Consider the following 21,035-nt stretch of genomic DNA (forward strand, 5'->3'; position numbering starts at 1 on the left):
AACCCTTTGCCCCCAGACAGCATCAGAAGACTACAATAGAAGAAGAACAAGAACAATCGTGTTTCTTCTTGGCTTACTATTGTTGTTCACCGCACAGGCCTGCACAGAGGTGAGCCCCCTGTTTCTCAGAGAAGAAGACTCCTCTTTCCCCACTTGACAAATACTCACACTCTCATCAACTAGTTCTATGGAGAAAAGCTTCCCTTCCCCTCGGGAATTGCTCCAGGTACGGATCTGACTTTTGTTGGTAACACGAGCACAAATAGTCCACCTAAAAACCAAATACATTATATTAGTGTTTGGAGTCTTACTTGGGAAAGATCTGAAAGGTTCCCTATCATCTTCTTATAGCCTTTCTTATCTTATGCATATTCCATTTTTCAGTGTAAACTGTATTTTAATCCAGCTAATTAAAACCCCACGATGACATCCAGGTTTGACAGTTTGTAGAATAAGCAAATAGTAAAACACACAAGGTGATTTAACACTGACTCATTCTCCTGTCAAATAAGTAAATTTATGAACGTTCTCTCTTCTCCAAAAAGCATCACCAAGGCAACACTATCCCCTTAATGAAAGGTTCTAAGCTAGAAAATGCAGTAATACCAGCAATTATATTTTGCCACTATTTTCAATCATGGGAACTGATATAACTGATGTCAAACTTCTGTCTCGTTTCCAAGACACACTGAATATAAATATAGGGATATGGAACGCGGTGTTGGTTCAGGCACCAAAAGAAAATACCCTCAAGCACTATGACCTCAGACAGAGGCCACTAAAAAAGGAGGCACATGGTCTGACATCCAGTCCTAGTGCCCATCCTGAATGCAGGTGCTGGGCACATTAGCTACCTTACTCATAATTTCACAGGGGAACGGATCTTCGCTATATTGCAAAGAATTGAAAAACAAACAAAAACATATCTGAAAGAATTCTGAAACGAGTACTCACTAATTTTCCACAGCTTAAATTAATTTTGAATGGGAAGAAGTCATATAAAAGAAATATCTGTTCAGGTTATATTACTATGGTTAATACAAACAGCAGAGATTCTTTTAGCCAGCTAAATCAGAGTAATAATTTTTAGACTAAAAGTCACCTATTTATATGATAAGATGAAATACCTTCTGAATTAGAAAATTTATTCTTACTCATAGGACTACCAACTGATTCTTGAAACATTAAATCTTTTAAATTTCAAATTCTTTTAAAACGAATGAAATTCCACAGGCTATGGATGACTGCTCTTTTTGCCCTTCTTTTATTGAGAGTTAAAGGTTGCCACAATTTGTTATCTCCTCCCCCTCTAGAGAAAGAAAAAAGGAGGAAACCTATTTTATGTGTGGTAATCCTGAAGTTCACATATAAGTAACTCAAGAGCCCATAATAACCTCTTATATCGTTTCTAAGTCCCTTCTAAACTTATTCCATGAAATAACTCACTTGGACTGGTAAGGGGTGAGGCTGGCAATGGGTACCACTTTGGCCTGTGTTCCCCCGGAGCTGCTCCCTAGGCTGGTACCTCCAGGTTTTCCAAATGTCTTTGAGGCACCAAAAGTCTTAGATACAGTGGAACCTTTAAAAACAAACACAAAGAAGGACAATCATTATTTTATTTAAATTTTATAGTAAGTTTTGCAAGAACTCTCAATTACTAGTGACATCATACAAGATGAGAGACAAAGTTTTTCCTTTTAAATAATCAAGAGATTTGGACATCAAACAGAGACTGAAACAGGAGGCTAGAGGCAGATCTAGGAAGAAGGCTGGGCACACAGATGTTCACGACTGTATCTGCTGACTTACGCCCTGAGGTCAAGATAATAATGGTAATGAATCCAGACACTGCTATTTCGGAGGTCAACCCTCTTAAACTTTTCCCGTGTATCAACAGGCAGGATAATGGGTCAGAGAAAGAAAATCAACCTTCTTGACTGGTAAAACTGATGACAAGTCACTAGTTGCATAAGAGAAAAAGCAAAAGGAAATGCTCGGAATTAAGGGACACAGTGGGTGAGCCATCCGAGGTGAAGGATACCTATCACAAATATATCGCCTCAAAACATCCCCAGAAAACTCCCAGTTCTCAACTGGTCTTACAGTCACGGAAAGTCTAGAATGAAGTTTACTGGACTGGGTTTAGTTGGGAGCAAAGGGCAAGCATCAGTTTTCGGTTCAAGACAAGTAGGTGGCTGGCTTTTGTGACCCCTTCTTGACTCCTTTAGCCAAGCCTAAGAAGCTGTCTTGCACTTGGGAAGGATACGTAATTACGTAAAGCCTATAAGCAGATGAAATCTTTTACATGCACGCTGTTTCTATAAAGCTTCAACCTCCAAATTCAGAAAAGATAATTTAGTCCAATGATTTCACATATTCTATATCAAAACATTTCTTCAGAATGGCATCTGGCTAGAAATGTAAATCTTCCATCACTTGGCATTTATTTATTGAGTTTCCACAGCCCGTATTGCACTATTCTAGGCATTTGTAGCACTTAGTAAAAAAGATACATACACAGTCCCAGGTCTTCAAATTTTCTCTTCTAACTGGGGAGTCAAGAAACGACTACACACACAACAGTAACAATTACCTCAAGGTGACACAAGGAAGCACACATACTCTACAGAATATTTATGTGTGTGTGTATATACATACCTAGTATACAATACATAATTATATAAAACACACACACATCCAGTTTTCATGCTGGCAGGCAGCCTCCCCTCCATACACTTCCAGTCCTTTTTCTTTCAGCACCCAGTTATGTGTTTAGGGAATGTTAACTGATTTTTTAAAATCAATCTCAATATAAGCCAAAGATAGACAACTGGAAAGATAAATCTGTACGGGTGGGGGGTGGGAAGAAGAATAACATACTATTTGTATTTTAGCCTAAGGAAGTAACTTTTAGGGTCTTTACCATTTTAGATAATCTATTCTACCACCCCCCTTTGACAGTACATAATTTGAGAGTTCTGTATAAATAGATCCACTTAGAAAGGGAGATGGATAGAAGATAGCTAGCCCTCGCAAGGTAGATAAAAACATCAAAGACTCATGGGGAAAAAGACTTATGTCCTGCAACTTTCACAGAAACATTAGTGACGTCTTAACCCTGCTTTTCTTAGAATCTTAGCATTGAGAAATAGAAACTAATAGTTGAGGGGAGGGGAATAGGTGATGTATGTGAAGCTGGGACAGAAAAAAGAAACTCTAAAAGTAAATTTCAGCCAAACTCTACAGATCATAATTTTCAGTGGCGACATCCCACATGAGGAGGTTCCTAAAGCAAAGGCCAGAAAGTAAACAAGATGATTCCATTACAGCCTCTCAGGACCTGCTGAAGAGAAAGTTAAAAAGAAACTATTTCTCATCCATGAGACAGAGAAGCAGGACCTATGACCAACATAAATGATACTGTCTTCAAGCTAAGATAAACACAAGAGCCCCAGATGGGAAACCTGGAGACAGACAAGCCAAATTTAATAAGTGGATCCTAAAGAGTTAAAAGGCGAGAATTTAAAAGGTATGTATTTCACAAAGTCAAGAGGGTCTAAGTGAGAAACTACCAGATAAACTGTTAACAAAGAACAGTGTATAATTCTGATTTTTTTTAAAAAGCATATTAAGTATCTTTAAAAGACAGTCTTTAATCATTTTTTCAATCACACACTTTACAATAATTCCAAGAAGAATTGGAATTATTCTTTGCAAGAAGCAACTGTCGTGAACAGCATTTTGAAAACTCCCTTTAGTCTCAGATTAAATTTCAAACCATCATTCGAAAGCCTGCCACATACAATCAGCAGGCATCCTCATATGGCAGCCTTACCCACTCCCGAGCTCCCATTCTGTTGCTGGGGCCTGCTGGCTGGTGGACTGGCTGCTGAGACTGGAGGAGGAACTACTGGCTGTTGTCCATGTCCTGGTGATCAAAAGAGAAAGACCATTTTAGTGCAAGTAATTTGGGTTAAGAGACTTAAACTTAAGTAGAAGAAATACTCTGAGAAAGTGTAAATTTGTGATATTGTCAAGGACTCTTGTGGGTTGGAATTCATGCTGGGGCACTCAACTGCATGCAGCGAATGTGCTAGGGGTTCACACTTATGTTTTCATTACCTAAAAGGTTGGCTCCATTTACCTTTCACCTGCTTATAATTGATAGCTTTTGGTTTTAATGAGGTTCTCCCCTAAAGCCTTGCCCATTTCTCCCACGTGAACCTGAAATAAAGTCACTGAGCTGAATCTGTGACATTACCACTATTTCCATAGCAACAAATCGATGTTATCAACAGAACTGTGTTCACGGCAGGATCTATCAGAAGAAAAAGCTGGGTGGTAACAAAAACCTAAAAGCGGTTCAATTGTCTCTGAAGTGCTCCTGCTTCAAAGGGAAAGAAGACATTCAGAAAGGATTCTACCCTTTCCTTCCCAAACAAAGCAACTTTATTTTGCAACTGACAGTTGGTGGAAAATAAGAGTTGAAAGCGCCTTCGGTACTGTGAAGGCTAGTGAACTGTCACAGCAGGAGAGATGAGGATGGAGTTCAGAAGCAGCTGTGGCAGGGAGACAGTAAGATTAAAAGGAAAAGGAGGGGAAACGAGCATGTCTCTCAAGCAGAAAATAAGAAATGCCACACCATCAGAGTATTTACTTGCCCCCTCACCTCTTCTGCAAATGTTTAGGAAACTGAAGAATGTTAAAATTGCAAAAATACACTTAATTTAAAAAAATAATAGTTTTATGGAATTTGATGTTGCCTTTGTGATTGGCACTAAAAATAGAAGTCAACCCAATCTGGGCTGTTCACTAAGAGTGCTTGCAGCACACAAGTGCAGCTCAAAACATATCCTAGAGAGCCCTAAGAACAGACATGGTGAGCACCCCTGGATAAAGCTCCCTGCCTGCCGCCTTGCCCCTGCTTCTTCCACCACTGAGTTTATTCCTGCTGGGTTTTCCAAGGCCCTAACTCACATGGGCACACTGCACACTGACTCCCTTTCCTCCTGCCAAAGTTACTCTTAACTGGTACAACTAAATGGGAGTTAACAGTGCCATTACAGTAAAATTAATTTAGCATCAAATTAAAAGGGTTAAACAGAACTGATTATTTAGTTCTTCCTATAGAGAGAAAAACTGAGAGGCACCATTTACAGGGAAAAAAGAGCCAAGATTATTGACAATGAATTTCTGTGTTTTATGTTTTAGCTTTTCCATCACCTCTGAATTTACAGAGTGTCATATGAGATTGCTTGGGAGGACTGTTCTCCTTTGACAATGTGTCTTATGAAGGAACATTGTGAAATTTTACAGTGAACCTTTTTTTAAATCAGTAGGGAAAAGATGAGTTGCTCAGTAAACAGTATTGGGGCCAAGTGGTTGGAAAAAAATTAATCTGTAATTTTTTTTTTTTTTTTTGGCTGCATTGGGTCTTCATTGCTGCATGCAGGCTTTCTCTAGTTGCAGCGAGCAGGGGCTACTCTTTGTTGCACTGCGCGGGCTTCTCATTGCGGTGGCTTCTCTTGTTGCGGAGCACAGGCTCTCTAGGCACATGGGCTTCAGTAGTTGCAGCACAGGGGCTCAGCAGTTGAGGCATGCAGGCCCTAGAGGGCGTGGGCTTCAGTAGTTGCGGCACGTGGGCTCAGGAGTTATGGCTCGCAGGCTCTAGAACGCAGGCTCAGTAGCTGTGGCACACGGGCTTAGCTGCTCCACGGCATGTGGGATCTTCCCCGACCAGGGCTCGAACCCGTGTCCCCTGCATTGGCAGGCGGATTCTTCACCACTGCGCCACCAGGGAAGTCCCTTAACCTGTATTTTTACCTGCTTCATGAAATTTTATTCAAATGAACCAAAAGATTTAAACATTCGAAGATGGAACCATGAAGATACACAAATCCCTGCTGTACTCCACCCTAGTTCCTCCCCCTCCCACTGTCTGAAACACACCTACACTCTCAAGTCCCTTCCTCCTCTCCACGCCTGCTTCTTCAAGTATCTTGCTGAACAGGACATGGTCACAGGATCTTGCTGATCTCTTACACTCATTTCCATCAAAATGTAACTAACCTTTATGAGGTATCTATAGTAGAACGGTGGTTACCAGGGACTGGTGGGAGTGGGGAGCGACTGTTCAATGGGTGCAGAGTTTCAGTTTGGGGTGATGAAAGAGCTCTGGAGGTGGATGGCGGTGGCGGTTGCACGACAATGACTGTACTGAACATCACTGAACGATACAACACTTAAAAAATGACTAAGATGTAAATTTTTTTTTTTTTTTTTTCGTATGTGGGCTTCTCACTGTTGTGGCCTCTCCCGTTGCGGAGCACAGGCTCCGGACGCGCAGGCCCAACGGCCATGGCTCACGGGCCCAGCCGCTCCGCGGCATGTGGGATCTTCCCAGACCGGGGCACGAACCCGTGTCCCCTGCATCGGCAGGCGGACTCTCAACCACTGCACCACCAGGGAAGCCCCCTAAGATGTAAATTTTATGTTATGTGTATTTTACCACAATTTTTAAAAATGTAACTTATCTGTTTACCTATTGCAAGATCAACATTTTAAAACATTTTAACATATGGATTAAAAGTAATGCTATAATTTCTTTTTAGTAGTACATAACATAATGGTATAGTTTTATCATCATTGGATTCTTAGAGTCAATGAAAATAGTATATTTAACAAGACTCCAATTAGGCCCTGTAATAGACATGTTCATAATAGCTACAATTTTCTGAATGCTTACTATGTACCAAGTACAAGGTTAAGTGCATTATTCCATTTACTCTTTAGCTCTCTATATAAAATATATATAGATAGTATTATTGCACTCATTTAACAGATGAGAAAAGTGGGTTTAAGAGGTCAAGGAACTTGCCCAGAGTCACCCAGGAAGAGACAGAACCTAGTCTTGAACCCAGGTTTGTCTGACTAGATCTATTCAACTTCACCACCATCTAGTTAATTTTTAATCCTAAGCAACCAATTCTGGAAGCCAGAACTCTTAATTATATAGAACATAACTAATAACCACAATATCTGGTAGTTAGGAAAAGCTACTAATCCATTTATTAGAGCAATCCTTAATTCCTGCTTTGGACCACATTTGTAAATCTGGCACAAAAGACAAGAGACATTCCCAAGCCAAATGGATAGCAAGAATGTTGGTGCATTCTAAATAGCAACAACTGCCCCTCAATTTAATGCACTGCAATACAACCAATAACCATAAGACGTAAAAGAAATCAGTACACAACTAAATAATAATCTTCCTAAAAATTAAAATTATACCCCAAAGCAGTAATACAGATATTCAACTTCTGATAATCTTCAGTTTTATGTCACCTGCAAACCAAATCATTCCAATAAGGTGGACCAAGGTCATAATTCTTAGACCTTTTTGCTGTATGCTAGCTTCTTATCGCCAGCTCTGACCCAGGAGGGATATAGGATATTTAAAAGCAGACTCGAGCTCCTCAAGTTACTTGCACTCCCACCTATCTTTTTTTTTTTTTTTTTTTGCGGTACGCAGGCCTCTCACTGCTGTGGCCTCTCCCGTTGCGGGGCGCAGGTTCCAGATGCGCAGGCTCAGCGGCCACGGCTCACGGGCCCAGCCGCTCCATGGCATGAGGGATCTTCCCAGACCAGGGCACGAAGCCGCGTCCCCTGCATTGGCAGGCGGACCCTCAACCACTGCGCCACCAGGGAAGCCCCACACCTATCATTTTTATTATCATTATAATAGTAAATGAGCCACCAGCTGAGAAAAATCAGCCAACAGACAACAGAGTATACAGAGTAACAAAAAACTCAATTTCTACCAACAATTACTTTCTTAACAACCACCACAAAGAATTTAAGGTAGAGTCAATCCAATAAGTACGATTTCTTATTGGCAGAAAATGGACAGAGTCAGGCTGAAAAAAATTCCAGCTAGTATCTTTCAATAATGAGTGATACTAATAACTAAGCAGCAAGTTAAGAAATTTAAGTCTAAGTATAATACTGTGGTTAGAAATAGTGTAGGTTCATAGAACTAATATACATACTGATTAAAAAATATATAATGGTAAATATGGGAGATTTAAAGCCATCCAACCCAATACTGTATGAAAAGTGAACTGTGGGGGGCTTCCCTGGTGGCGCAGTGGTTGAGAGTCCGCCTGCCGATGCAGGGACATGGGTTTGTGCCCCAGTCCAGGAAGATCCCACGTGCCGCAGAGCGCCTGGGCCCGTGAGCCATGGCCGCTGAGCCTGCGCATCCGGAGCCTGTGCTCCGCAACGGGAGAGGCCACAACAGGGAGAGGCCCGCGTACCGCAAAAAAAAAAAAAAAAAAAAAAGAACTGTGTTTGAAATTTTACTTCTCACATTTTGAAAATTCTGTAAGTATCTTTACTTAATGTGGTACTAGTACCATGAGACAATTTCAATACACATTTTGGAATTCCTCTGCTTATTTCTGGGCTGGGTCTAGTGAGTTAGGTCATCTGATACGTCACAGGTCTGGGTTAGGTGCTAGGAGGATACAAATCTAACCTTAGCTCTCTATCCACTAATAACAGTCTCCTTGCTTTCCAATAGACAATTAGAAACCATTTCTGTCAAATACACCCATAAGGTAGTAGTCACTATAACAAAACTATTTTCATGATGGCCCAAGTAACAATGTGTTACTGATCCGGTTACAATGAAATTCAATAGCAAATACTCTTTAACAGCAAAATTCTGTCTCATCCCTCTGCACTTTAACAGACCCTGAAGAAAGGGAAGAGCCAGAGGAACTGGGTATTGAGACAAAGGAGTGTTTTCCATAGTTGTATAGTTCTGACCTCAAGTGGTAATCATCTTTTAACCCTTTCATCTCCATCTTTACATCAAATACTTTTGCCCCTGAAAGGCAAAATGTCCAAAGCAACCATTCAGTTAAATACAACATAAGAAATGTAAGAAATCTGGCCAAAGGTGATAAGTTGGGCATAATCATCTCTCCCTCACCCCTACGGCATCCAAAGATTTCATAGAGATGCTAAGTATCACTTTGTCTTGACTCTCCTTCCTAAAAGCTGAGAATAAGATAACCAATGTGCTCATTTTAACAAAAGTTTACTAATGCAAAACAATTGTGATGTTCCAATTTAATATTTTAGAATTCTACCTGAATAGGCTCCAGCTTTCCCTTTCCAATTTAAAGCACCAAATTATTATGTTTGGTGTAGGTAAAAATTAAATCTAGAACGTTTCATTTCTGGAAGAAGCATGGTGATGACCTGGTCCAAAACCTTCCCACTTCTTCTAAAAATCATAGAGAGCAACAAGAATGAATACCCGTTCCATAAACGAACATCCCACATACAGACTGCATCTTTAGTGAAACTAGGGGAAAAAGACAAATTGCAAAGTATGTGAAAGTGAAGCCCAAAACACCACAAATCAAGACATCACAACTGTAAGAGAGAAGCAGCATGGATGATTTAAATACAAACAATGAAACTGCACAAGTACTAGAATAAAACATGGGTGAATACCTTTATAACTCAGTGAGGAAGACCTTTCTAACTATGGCTCAAAACCCCAAAGTCATAAAAAAAAAAAAGAACTGGAAAATTCGACTTCATAAAAACAAAAGTAAACTGCTGCATAGCAAAAAAAACACCATAAGCCAAGTCAGAAAGACGTTGTAATTCATATCAGAGACAAAGGACTAATTCCTCTATTTTTTTAAAGAACTCTCTTAAAAATTGAGAAGAAAAAGATACACAACCCACAAGAAAAATGGGCAACACAACAGTTCACAGAGAATAAAAAGCCCTTAAACATTTAAAAGGATGCTAACCTTGCTCAGAATACAAATTAAACACTACACTGAGAGGCGAGTTTTCATCTATCAGATTGGTAAAAAAATCAAAAGATTAACAACATACTCTGTTGGCATAGCTGTGAAGAAACCAGTATTTTCACATACTGTTGGAATGCAAAATGATACTATCCTATGGAGGGAACCCAAGCATATCTACCTACCACAAAGGCATTTATCCATTGATCCAACAATCTCACCTCTGGCAATCAAACCCCCTCTGACCATGTACCTGCATATGTATAAAGTTATCTGCTGCAGCACTGTTTTAGTAGTCAGAGTATGGAAACACCCAAGTGCCCATCAATAAAGGGCTGCTTAAACTATGGAATAGTCACACAACAGAATACTCTAGACTGTTAAAAAAATAAATAAAAATAAGGAAGATCTCTAAGTATATGTATGAAAATATCTCTAGGCCGAAATTTTAAAAAAACACAACAGGATAAAAAAAAGAGACAGGATAGTGTACACAGTATCCTGTCTTTGGTGTAAGCAAAGTGGATTATGAATGAAAATATATAATTTATGTATTTGGTTATATTTTCATTAAGAAACACCTGAAAGGGGAATTCCCTGGTGGTCCAGTGGTTAGGACTCCAGGCTTCCACTGTAGGGGGCCCAGGTTCAATCCCTGGTCAGGGAACTAAGATCCTGCAGCTGCATGGCATGGCCACAAAATAAACAAACAAACAAACAAAACAAAAAACCACCTGAAGGGACTTCCCTGGTGGCACAGTGGTTAAGAATCCACCTGCCAATTCAGGGGACATGGGTTCGAGCCCTGGTCTGGGAAGATCCCATATGCCATGGAGCAACTAAGCCCATGCGCCACAACTACTGAGCCTGCGCTCCAGAGCCCACAAGCCACAACTACTGAGCCCATGTGTCACAAGTACTGAAGCCTGCGTGCCTAGAGCTTGTGCTCCGCAACAAGAGAAGCCACTGCAATGAGAAGCCCGCGCACCACAACAAAGAGTAGCCCCTGCTCGCCGCAACTAGAGAAAGCCCGCGCACAGCAATGAAGACCCAACACGGCCAAAAATAAAAAAATAAAAAGATGTGGTCTATATACACAATGGAAAGCAAAAGCTTCATTCTTTGAAAAGGTCCATAAAATTGATAAACCCCTAGTCAGACTTATCAGGAAAAAAAAGAGACACAAATCACCAATATCAGGTCTAAAAGAGGTGACATCACCACAGTTTCTACAGACACTGAAGGGACAATAAGGGACTACATTTATTTTATCCAATCTGATAGTTTCTGCCTTTTAATTGGAACATTTATTCTATTTACTTTGATATAGGCCAATAAATTCAACAACTTAAATAACATGGTCAGATTTCTTGCAACACACAATCAATGTGAATGACTATGTATCTGTTACAGAAACTGCATTTGTAGTTTAAAGCCGTTCCATAAAAAAATATATATGTATCAGGGCCAGATGGTTTCACTGGTAAACTCTACGAAATATTTAAGAAAGAATTAATACCAATTCCAAATAAACTCTTGCGTAAAATTTAAGAGGGAACACTTTCTAACTCATTCTCTGAGGCCAAGATTACTATGATACCAAAGTTAGACAAGGTATGACAAAATTACAGACCAATACCCCTCATAATATAGATGTAAAAATTCTAAACAGGGCTTCCCTGGTGGCACAGTGGTTGGGAGTCTGCCTGCTAATGCAGGGGACACGGGTTCTAGCCCTGGTCTGGGAGGATCCCACATGCCACGGAGCAACTAGGCCCATGAGCCACAACTACTGAGCCTGTGCATCTGGAGCCTGTGCTCCGCAACAAGAGAGGCCGCGATAGTGAGAGGCCCGCGCACCGCGATGAAGAGTGGCCCCTGCTTGCCACAACTAGAGAAAGCCCTCACAAAGAAACGAAGACCCAACACAGCAAAAATAAATAAATTAATTAACTCCTATCCCCAACATCATCTTTAAAAAAAAAAAAAATCTAAACAAAATCACATCAAGTGGATTTGCTTGATTTAGCAAATCAAATCCAACAATACATAAAAAGTAGAAAGAGATCATGACATAATATGTACCCCAGAAATCAGATTGGTTTAGCATTCAAAAATGAATGTAATTAACCAATGAAAAAAGAAAAACGATATGATCATCAGCAGACACAGAAAAAAATTTGACAAAATTCACCTTTTATTCCTGATAAAAACTCTCAGCCGAGGAACAGAAGTAAACTTCCTCATAGTGATAAAAAGAATCTATGAAAAACCTACAGCTAACATAATATAATACTTAAAGGTGATAATACTTAAAGGAACAAGATGTAATAGTTAAAGGAACAAGATATAATAGTTAAAAGAACAAGACAAAAATGACCAGTAAGGGTTAATATTTTTTCTTATGTATTGGCCATTTGTTTTCCTTCTACTGTGAAGTGTTTCTTCTCATCCAATGCCTGCTTTCCTACCGGAGAACTTTTCCTTGAAAAAAATAATATCAATAATAATAAATATAAAAAAATTTTCCCTTGTAAAAAATTTAGTAAGTATTAAAGATTAACACTTCGTCAGACTTATCTTTTGTAACTATTTTATCCTAGTTTATGTTTGCACACCTTTCTATTTCTAACATGCAAATTTTAAAATTTTAATGTAATCAAATATTCATTGTGAATTATTCCAATCCATTTAATCCATTCTCTTTTATTTCTTTAAAATATTTATTTTATTTTTATTTATTTATTTTGGCTGTGCCAGGTCTTAGTTGTGGCATGCAGGATCTTCATTGCGGCATGTGGACTCCTTAGTTGCAGCATGTGGATGCCTTAGTTGCGGCATGCATGTGAGATCTAGTTCCCCGACCAGGGATCGAACCTGGGCCCCCTGCATTGGGAGCGCAGAGTCTTACTGGCTGGACCACCAGTGAAGCCCCCATTCTGTTTTATTTCTTTATTTTTAAAATTTATTTTTGGCTCCGTTGGGTCTTCATTGCTGCGTGCGGGCTTCTCATTGTGGTGGCTTCTCTTGTTGCGGAGCACGGGCTCTAGGCACGCAGGCTTCAGTAGTTGTGGCTCGTGGGCTCTAGAGTGCAGGCTCAGTAGTTGTGGAGCACAGGCTTAGTTGCTCCACGGCATATGGGATGTTGCCGGACCAGGGATCGAACCCGTGTCCCCTGCATTGGCAGGTGGATTCTTAACCACTGCACCACCAGGAAGGTCCCTATTTTTATTATTTTTAATGGTTTCATTTTTTTAACTTTTTAAACAAATCTGGAATTTATCCTGGTGAACAATGAGGCTCTAACTTTTTTTTTTTTTGGCCGTGCTGCACGGCTTGTGGGATCCTAGCTCCCAGACCAGAGATTGAACCCAGGCCCTCAGCAGTGAGTGCACGGAGTCCTAACCACTGGACCACCAGGGAATTCCCTCTAATTTTATGTTTATTTGACTTGATGGAGGGGCAGACAAGCCTTCTCGAGTCAGTGATTTGATGATTCTTTGACTTTTTTTCTAAACTATTATTGTCTCTCTTGTTTAAAGTAATTAAATTTTTCTGATTTCACTGGGCTTTCCTATATATTTTCACAAGAAGATAAAAGTTATTATCAAGAGATAATCACTGTTGAAAGGATTCTGGAAAGACAGCAGAGTAGGAAGCACCAGCAATCTATCTCTCAACCTAGACTACAACTGCACTGGCAGAATTCATCTGTTATAACTACTTTGAATTCAGAAGTCTATAGAAGGCTTGCAACTTCAGGGGAAGGCTTGGTTGGTGAATTTCCACCAATACCAGCCCTCAGCACAGTAACAGCTGCCCATTCCCCACCCCTCAGCCATGTGGCACACAGCAGTGGACCTGTTCCTGGAGCAGCCTGCACACCATTTCTGGAACTGAGGTGGGCAGAAAGGATCCTGTCCTCCATAATTGGGGATCTGTGCTGTGAATGCTGCTTCTGATCACAGAGGTGCAAAGAGACAGTGACCATTGCTGTTGCTTCCTCCAGTGTTGCAAGCCCTAAGCCCTCTGATGAAGTGCCTTCCAGGGATTTAAAGGGCTGGCACTCTTTCTTCCCACTTCATTTTTCTCTTCTTCCCCTTTTGGGAGACCGACATTAAAGACTAAGATATTCAAAATAACTGCTAGAGGGGCTGGAGGTCGAACTAATCACCAATAATTCAATCAATCATGCCCAAGTAAGGAGGCCTCCATAAAAACCCCAAAGGGCAGGATTTGGGGAGCCTCTGTTGGTGAACACATGAAGGTCCGAGGCAGATGGCACACCCTGAGGGCATGGAAGCTCTGCACCCCTTTCCCCATACCTCGCCTTATGCCTGCCCTTCTACCTCGCTGTTCCTGAGTTATAGCCTTTGTAATAAATCGGTAATCTAGTAAGTAAATTGTTTCTCTGAGTTCTGTGAGCCACTCTAGGAAATCACTCTAATTGAACCTGAGGAGGGAGTTGTAGGAAGCTACAATTTATAGCTAGTTGGTCAGAAGCACAGATAACAACCTGGACTTACTTTTTTATTTTTTTAATTTTATTTATTTATTTTTGGCTGCGTTGGGTCTTCGTTGCTGCACGCGGGCTTTCTCTAGCTGCGGCGCACGGGGGCTACTCTTCGTTGCGGTGCACGGGCTTCTCATTGCGGTGGCTTCTCTTGTTGTGGAGCACGGGCTCTAGAGACATAGGCATCAGTAGTTGCGGAGCGTGGGCTCAGTAGGTGTGGCTTGCAGGCTCTAGAGCACAGGCTCAGCAGTTGTGGCGCATGGGCTTAGTTGCGCTGCAGCATGTGGGATCTTCCCGGACCAGGGCTCGAACCCGTGTCCCTGCATTGGCAGGCGGATTCTTAACTACTGCGCCACCAGGGAAGTCCCAGCCTGGACTCTGGACTGAAGGGGAGCGGGGTGAGGGGTGGAGGCCGTCCAGTGGAACTGAGCCCTAACCCTGTGAAATCTGAGGCTAACTCCAGGTAGCTAGTGTCAGAACTAAATTGAATTGTAGGAGACCCAGCTGGTGTCCACAGAGAAATGGAGAATTGCTTATCAGGGGGAAGAAAAAAAACCCATACATCTGGTCACAGAAGAGCCAGAAGTATGTATGACTGTTGTTTGTAGAGAAAAACAGAGGAGAGGTTTTCCTTTACAGAGTCCTACCATCATTTCTTCAGTATTGAAAAAAAAAAAACAATGAAAGAATAACCTGGTTGCTAGACTCCCAAATCACTAGTTTTAGTAAGAGTAACAAATCAAACTATATCAAAAGGAAGAATTCCAAATCTATGAAGAGGTATTCAACTGAGTGCTACAACCTATAAAAAATATTTTACCTTCATTATAGGGCACTGGATTGCCAATCTTTAATCCAACTTCTTCAGCTGATTTCAAAACTTCTAACTCCATCAAAATAACCACTCTCCTACAAAGGCAAAGAAATAGAAACATGTTAGAAAAAATAAATTCAGAAGCCCTTCAAACGACAAGCTACTTAAAAAGCTTCCCCCAATAATCACTGCGATAAAACGATTTCCCTTTGTCAATTGTTTTTCATTACTGAATAACTTGAGAAACATATGATGTCAATTCCTACATAAACATTTCCCTTAATCTTTCATTGTATCATTATCAAGGGCTTTTATGATTGCAGGGTTTTCATTTCCCAGCTAGTTCCTTAATTAAAATGCAGTGTCCTTACTACATACTGTATCTTCAAGGAGCAAATGACATGATAAGAATTTAGATTACTAAACCCAAGAATATGTGGCACAAGAGATGATCTGCTTTCAGAAACATATACTTAGCTGAACAATTACCTTTTCCCAGTGAAAACCATGACGATAGATATTTTTTAATTGTGATTACTATTAACCAAGGACTTCCAATTCTTTGTCCATCTTTAATTCTGACTAAAACCTTTCAATAACTTCTCAAGGACCTTCGGCCACAAGTTAAAAACCTGTTCACACAGCCTACAAGGCTCTGTAAGGTCTGGCCTCGCACTAACCTCTCCGGCTCATCTTGCGCCGTTTCCCCGTGGTGCACTGCTCTCCACCATCTGTTTCCTTCCAGCTCTTGGTGTACATTCCGCTCTCTCCTGCCACAAGGCCTCTGTACACGCCGCTTTCTGATTGTGATGGTCTCTCATTCTGCCTCATCTAATATTCAGACGCTTCCTTAATCTTTGGTTTAGATCAGTTTTCTGTTATACTCCTTTCTACAGCCATCATTTCTGTCCTTCAGGTCACTTCTCTCAGGTTTAATTAATATATATTGACATATAATGATTAATATTTGGGTTAATTATGTTCATTATTTGATTATTTACTCACATATGATATATTTTAGTTGTATATTCATTATTTATTATCTGTTTCTCTTACTAAACTGCACTTTCGGTAATGGCAGGTATCCTCCAGTGTTTACTGTAGCAACTGGTCCACAGTCGTTGCTCAGTACGTGCTTGAACAAGAATGTCACAATCACGTTCGTATTTTAAAGAGGACTGCAATATGAAGGAATCTGAGGGGAAGACAACTGGAGGCGGGGGGAACAACAGCAGGAAGAACTGACGGGGCCTGAATTAGCATAGTTGAGATGGACATTAAATATAGTAGATGGGAAATTCAATTCCCTGGTAGTCCAGTGGTTAGGACTCCATGTTTCCACTGGAGGGAGGACAGGTTTGATTCCTGGTCAGGGAACTAAGATCCTGCATGCCGCACAGCATAGCCAAAACGAAAAAAAAAAAAAAAGTAGATGGTCTGGAGCAATTATTTAAGCAATAATAAGCCCAACCTCATTGTGATGGATTCTTTAAATGGTCTGACTGCTGTATTTTGGATTTTCACATGCAATTGATCAGTTTGTGCTACCTTTATCAAGTTTTCATATCAAGGTTATATTTCTTCAATAAAATAAGCTTGAAACTATCTGTTTCTGAATATTACATACAGATTCACTATAAAAACTCGGATAGATATTTAGTGGTATTTTAACTACCTTCCAAAAGTATCCACATTTTGGATAACATAGAAAAATGGAAGGCTTATTATCATTTAGCATTACCCTAATATCAAAACCTAAGAAAAAACACACTAAAAAACCCCACTAATTTTATTTTGTAGTATACATACATCCTAACTAAAATATCAGCAAGATGAATCCAGCAGCACATCAAAAGAATACACCAATATCAACTTACAGAAAACACAGATGACAAGGACACATTACAACTTTATAAAGATACAATCAGCAAAATCCAGACTGTGGGAAACGGTGCATGAGGATAAAGTACAAATGACCTGGTTTCTTCAACAAATAAACACTAAGGGAGGAAAAAAGATATGGAGGAGGAACCTAGATTCATAGAGACTTAAAAGAACTATCAACCTACTGCAGTGAGAACATTACTTTGGACTCTGATACAGACAAATTAATTAGACACACACACGAATAGTTGGAAACTGAACAGTGACAGAATATTTGATATTTTAGGTGCAAAAATGGAATTTTAAAGAAAGAATTACTATCTTTTAAAGATATATACTAAAATATTTGTGGAGGAAATATGTCTGAGATTTGCTTCAAAATCATAGAGGAGGGTAGATGTGGAAGGCATTTAGATAAAACAAGATTGGATATCAAGTGATAATCTGAAGATGGATAACAGGATACATAGGGATTCACATACCATACTCTTGAATGGACTTAGTATCAAATACTATGTAAATTTACTGCAGTTCTTTGTATTCCAACAGGACTTCTGTGGGTTTTTTTGATACTTGAAAGAATAAACATGGAAGAAGAATAATAAATATGGAAGAATAAATACAGAAAAACTACCAGGTGGGCTTCCCTGGTGGTGCAGTGGTTAAGAATCTGCCTGCCAATGCAGGGGACACACGTTCGAGCCCTGGTGTGGGAAGATCCCACATGCTGCGGAGCAACTAAGCCCGTGCACCACAACTACTGAGCCTGTGTTCTAGAACCCGCGAGCCACAACTACTTAGCCTGCATGCTGCAACTACCGTGCGCCTAGAGCCCGTGCTCCACAACTAGAGAAGCCACTGCAATGAGAAACCTGAGCACCACAACTAAGAGTAGCCTCCACTCGCAGCAACTAGAGAAAGCCTGAGCACAGCAACAAAGACCCAACACAGCCAAAAATAAATAAATTAAAAGAAGAAAAAAAAAAGAAAGAAAAACTACGAAGAAAATTTGGGGGGAGAAAAAAGTAAAGGAAGACATCATCTGTAAGTTACTAAAATATTCTACAGATGATACTTTACCTGGAAACACTATGGCAGATGTAATTATCTGTGTTGATATAGATGTGGAGAAACTGGAACCCTCATACATTGCTAGAGGGAATGTAAATTACTGTAGCCACTCTGGAAAATAGTCTGGCAGTTCCTCAAAAATTTAATCATAAAGTTACCATTTGACACACAATTCTACTCCTAGATATATATAAAATAAACAGAAACATGTCCACACAAAAACTTGTACACAAACATCTACAGCATTATTCATAATAGCGAAAAGGTGGAAACAACCCTAACGTCCAAACGACTAGATAAACAAAATGTGACATATCTATACAATGGAATACTATTTGGCCATAAAAAGGAATGACGTACTGACATGTGGTACAACATGAATGAACCTTGAAAATACCATGCTTAGTAGAAGAGGCCAGCCACAAGAGACCACATATTATATGACTTCATTTATAAGAAATGTCCAGAATAAGCACATCCTATAGAGACAGAAAGTAGATTAGTGGTTGTCTAGGGCTGGGGAGGATAGGGAGTTTGGGGGTGATATCTAAAGGGTACAGGGTTTATTTGGAGGGCAATAAAATATTCTAAAATTAATTGTGGTAATGGCTGCACAACTCTGAATATAGTAAAAACTATTTTACACTTTAAATAGATGAACTGTATGGTACATGAACTATATCTCAAGAAGATGTCACCAAAAAAAAAAAAAAAAAAAAACAAAGAAAGAAAAAACAAACTCTGGCACTGACACGAGACTAGACAAGCAGATCAAAGGAAAAGATGGCAAACAGAACAGAGTCAGATAAAAGGAATACTAGTCTCTCTTTATCTGTTTTTGTCACCAACCATCAATTCTCCACACAGCTATCAAAATAATCTCTTGGAAACTTTAAAAAACTTAAATCAAATTGTACCAGTACTCCCCTGCTCGAAAGCCTATAGCTTCCCATCACACTTAGAATAAAATAAACTCCTTACTGTAAGTCTTCCATGATATGGACTATCCATTTGGGAAAAATTAAGCTAAATTCCTCCTTCATACCCTATATAAAAGTAAACCTCATATCAAATCACTACATTGTACACCTGAAACTAATACAATACTGTAAATCAACTATACTTTAATAAAAAACAAAAATCAAAACCTTAAATAACTTAAAATAATTCCACTGCTTTTAAAACTAAAAAACAAAACCTCAGATGAACCAAAATCTACTTTAAAAAATTCACAGAATGTCTGAAGAACTAAGAAGTATTTTTAAATAACCCAGTCACGAAGCTTCCTAAGGAAAATACAAAATTCAGAAGCCATAAAGAAAAAAATGGACAAAATTGACTAAATTTTTAAAAAATTCTTTAATTCCACATCACAAGACACCATAAACAGTCGATAAAAGTAGACTACAAGGTCTAATAAAGAATTAGCTAACAAAGAATTAATTGATATCCCTGATTTACAAAGCGCATCCTCCACGTCTCCCTGAACACACACACGCAAAAGACAAAGTATATCATCAAAAGCTATTCAGAGAAAAAGTACAAACAGTAAGTATATGAAAAGACACTTGACCTCACTAACAGGGGAATTTATTATTTTATATACCTATTGTTTTCCTTTTATAATACAGAAATTTAAGTTAAAATAATGATGACTGGCAATTATTTTTTAAAAATCAGTAATATCTGCTATGTTGACAAGGTTAAGGGGAAACAAGTATTTTTCCCCCTAAAAACAGGTTTATTGAACACATATCATAAAAGTTATCCTTTAAAAGTATAATTCAGTGGTTTGTAGTATATTTACAGAGCTGTGCAAGCATCACCACTACCTACCTTCAGAACATTTCTATCACCCCAAAAAAGAAACCGTGTGCTCCATGGCAGTCACTCTCCATTCCCCCACCACTGGAAACCACGAATCTAATTTCTGTCTGTGTATTTGCCTATTCAGAAACAGGTACTCTTACACAAGGCTCAAGAGTATGTTAATTGGTATACTTTCTACAACAGACGTCCTTTGATCCCCACAACTCCTAAGAAATAACAGCATGAGCATGTAAAGATAAATGTACAAGGATGACTGCTAAAGCCCTGTTGGGAATAAACCTAAATGACCATCAAACCTAACTGACCAGGGCTTCCCTGGTGGCGCAGTGGTTGAGAATCTGCCTGCCAATGCAGGGGACACGGGTTCGAGCCCTGGTCTGGGAAGATCCCACATGCCGCGGAGCAACTAGGCCCGTGAGCCACAACTACTGAACCTGCACGTCTGGAGCTTGTGCTCCACAACGAGAGGCTGTGACAGTGAGAGGCCCGCACACTGCGATGAAGAGTGGCCCCTGCTCGCTGCAACTAGAGAAAGCCCACGCACAGAAATGAAGACCCAACACAGCCAACATAAATTAAAAAAACAAAAAAAAAACCTAACTGACCATCAAGGTAAGGAATAAACTTGGTTGTACACACACAGGTTCTCAGCAGAGGCAGGAAGGAACACACGGCATGCAGCCATGCTGAAGCGGTGAAATAAGGCAAAGCTCACGGGAGTGGAACTCCACCCTAGACTGGAGTGAATGGAGCTCGAGGTTTAGTACTCAACCACAGCAAAGCTCTCCACCCTCCCCTATACCATACCCTAGAGGAAAGAAAAGTGGCTAGAAAGCACCACTCAAGCACTCAGGTAGCCTGGAGTGGAAGATAACAGGTCCCAAGTGGGAAGGTTGGCAAGGGGATGTACCTGGACTAGACTATGTCAGAGCAAATGAAGTCTGGACAGAACTGTCCACGTTAAGCATGAACAAGATAAAAGGAAATGACATAGCAACAATGTAACACACACAGTGTATAAAAATAAAAGGAACAGAAGAGGCAGAGACAATTAACAATCCCATCTAGAGGAAAGCATAAGCCAAGAAAG

At 39.9% G+C, this 21,035-nt stretch overlaps 1 protein-coding gene across 1 annotated transcript in view; it reads right to left on the reverse strand.

The window, feature by feature from the left end:
- RPA1 (replication protein A1) overlaps positions 1–21,035 on the reverse strand; it is a gene marked incomplete at both ends in the record, with an annotated part of 53,905 nt that overhangs the window by 13,258 nt on the left and 19,612 nt on the right. Inside the window, 4 exons of the mRNA XM_079725860.1 lie at positions 169–271; positions 1,447–1,579; positions 3,836–3,928; positions 15,167–15,255. Of these exons, the coding sequence (XP_079581986.1) occupies positions 169–271; positions 1,447–1,579; positions 3,836–3,928; positions 15,167–15,255 (418 nt within the window). The remainder of the gene's footprint in view (positions 1–168; positions 272–1,446; positions 1,580–3,835; positions 3,929–15,166; positions 15,256–21,035) is intronic.

The sequence above is a fragment of the Hyperoodon ampullatus genome, assembly GCF_949752795.1.
Source record: "Hyperoodon ampullatus genome assembly, chromosome: 19".
Classification (NCBI taxonomy): domain Eukaryota; kingdom Metazoa; phylum Chordata; class Mammalia; order Artiodactyla; family Ziphiidae; genus Hyperoodon; species Hyperoodon ampullatus.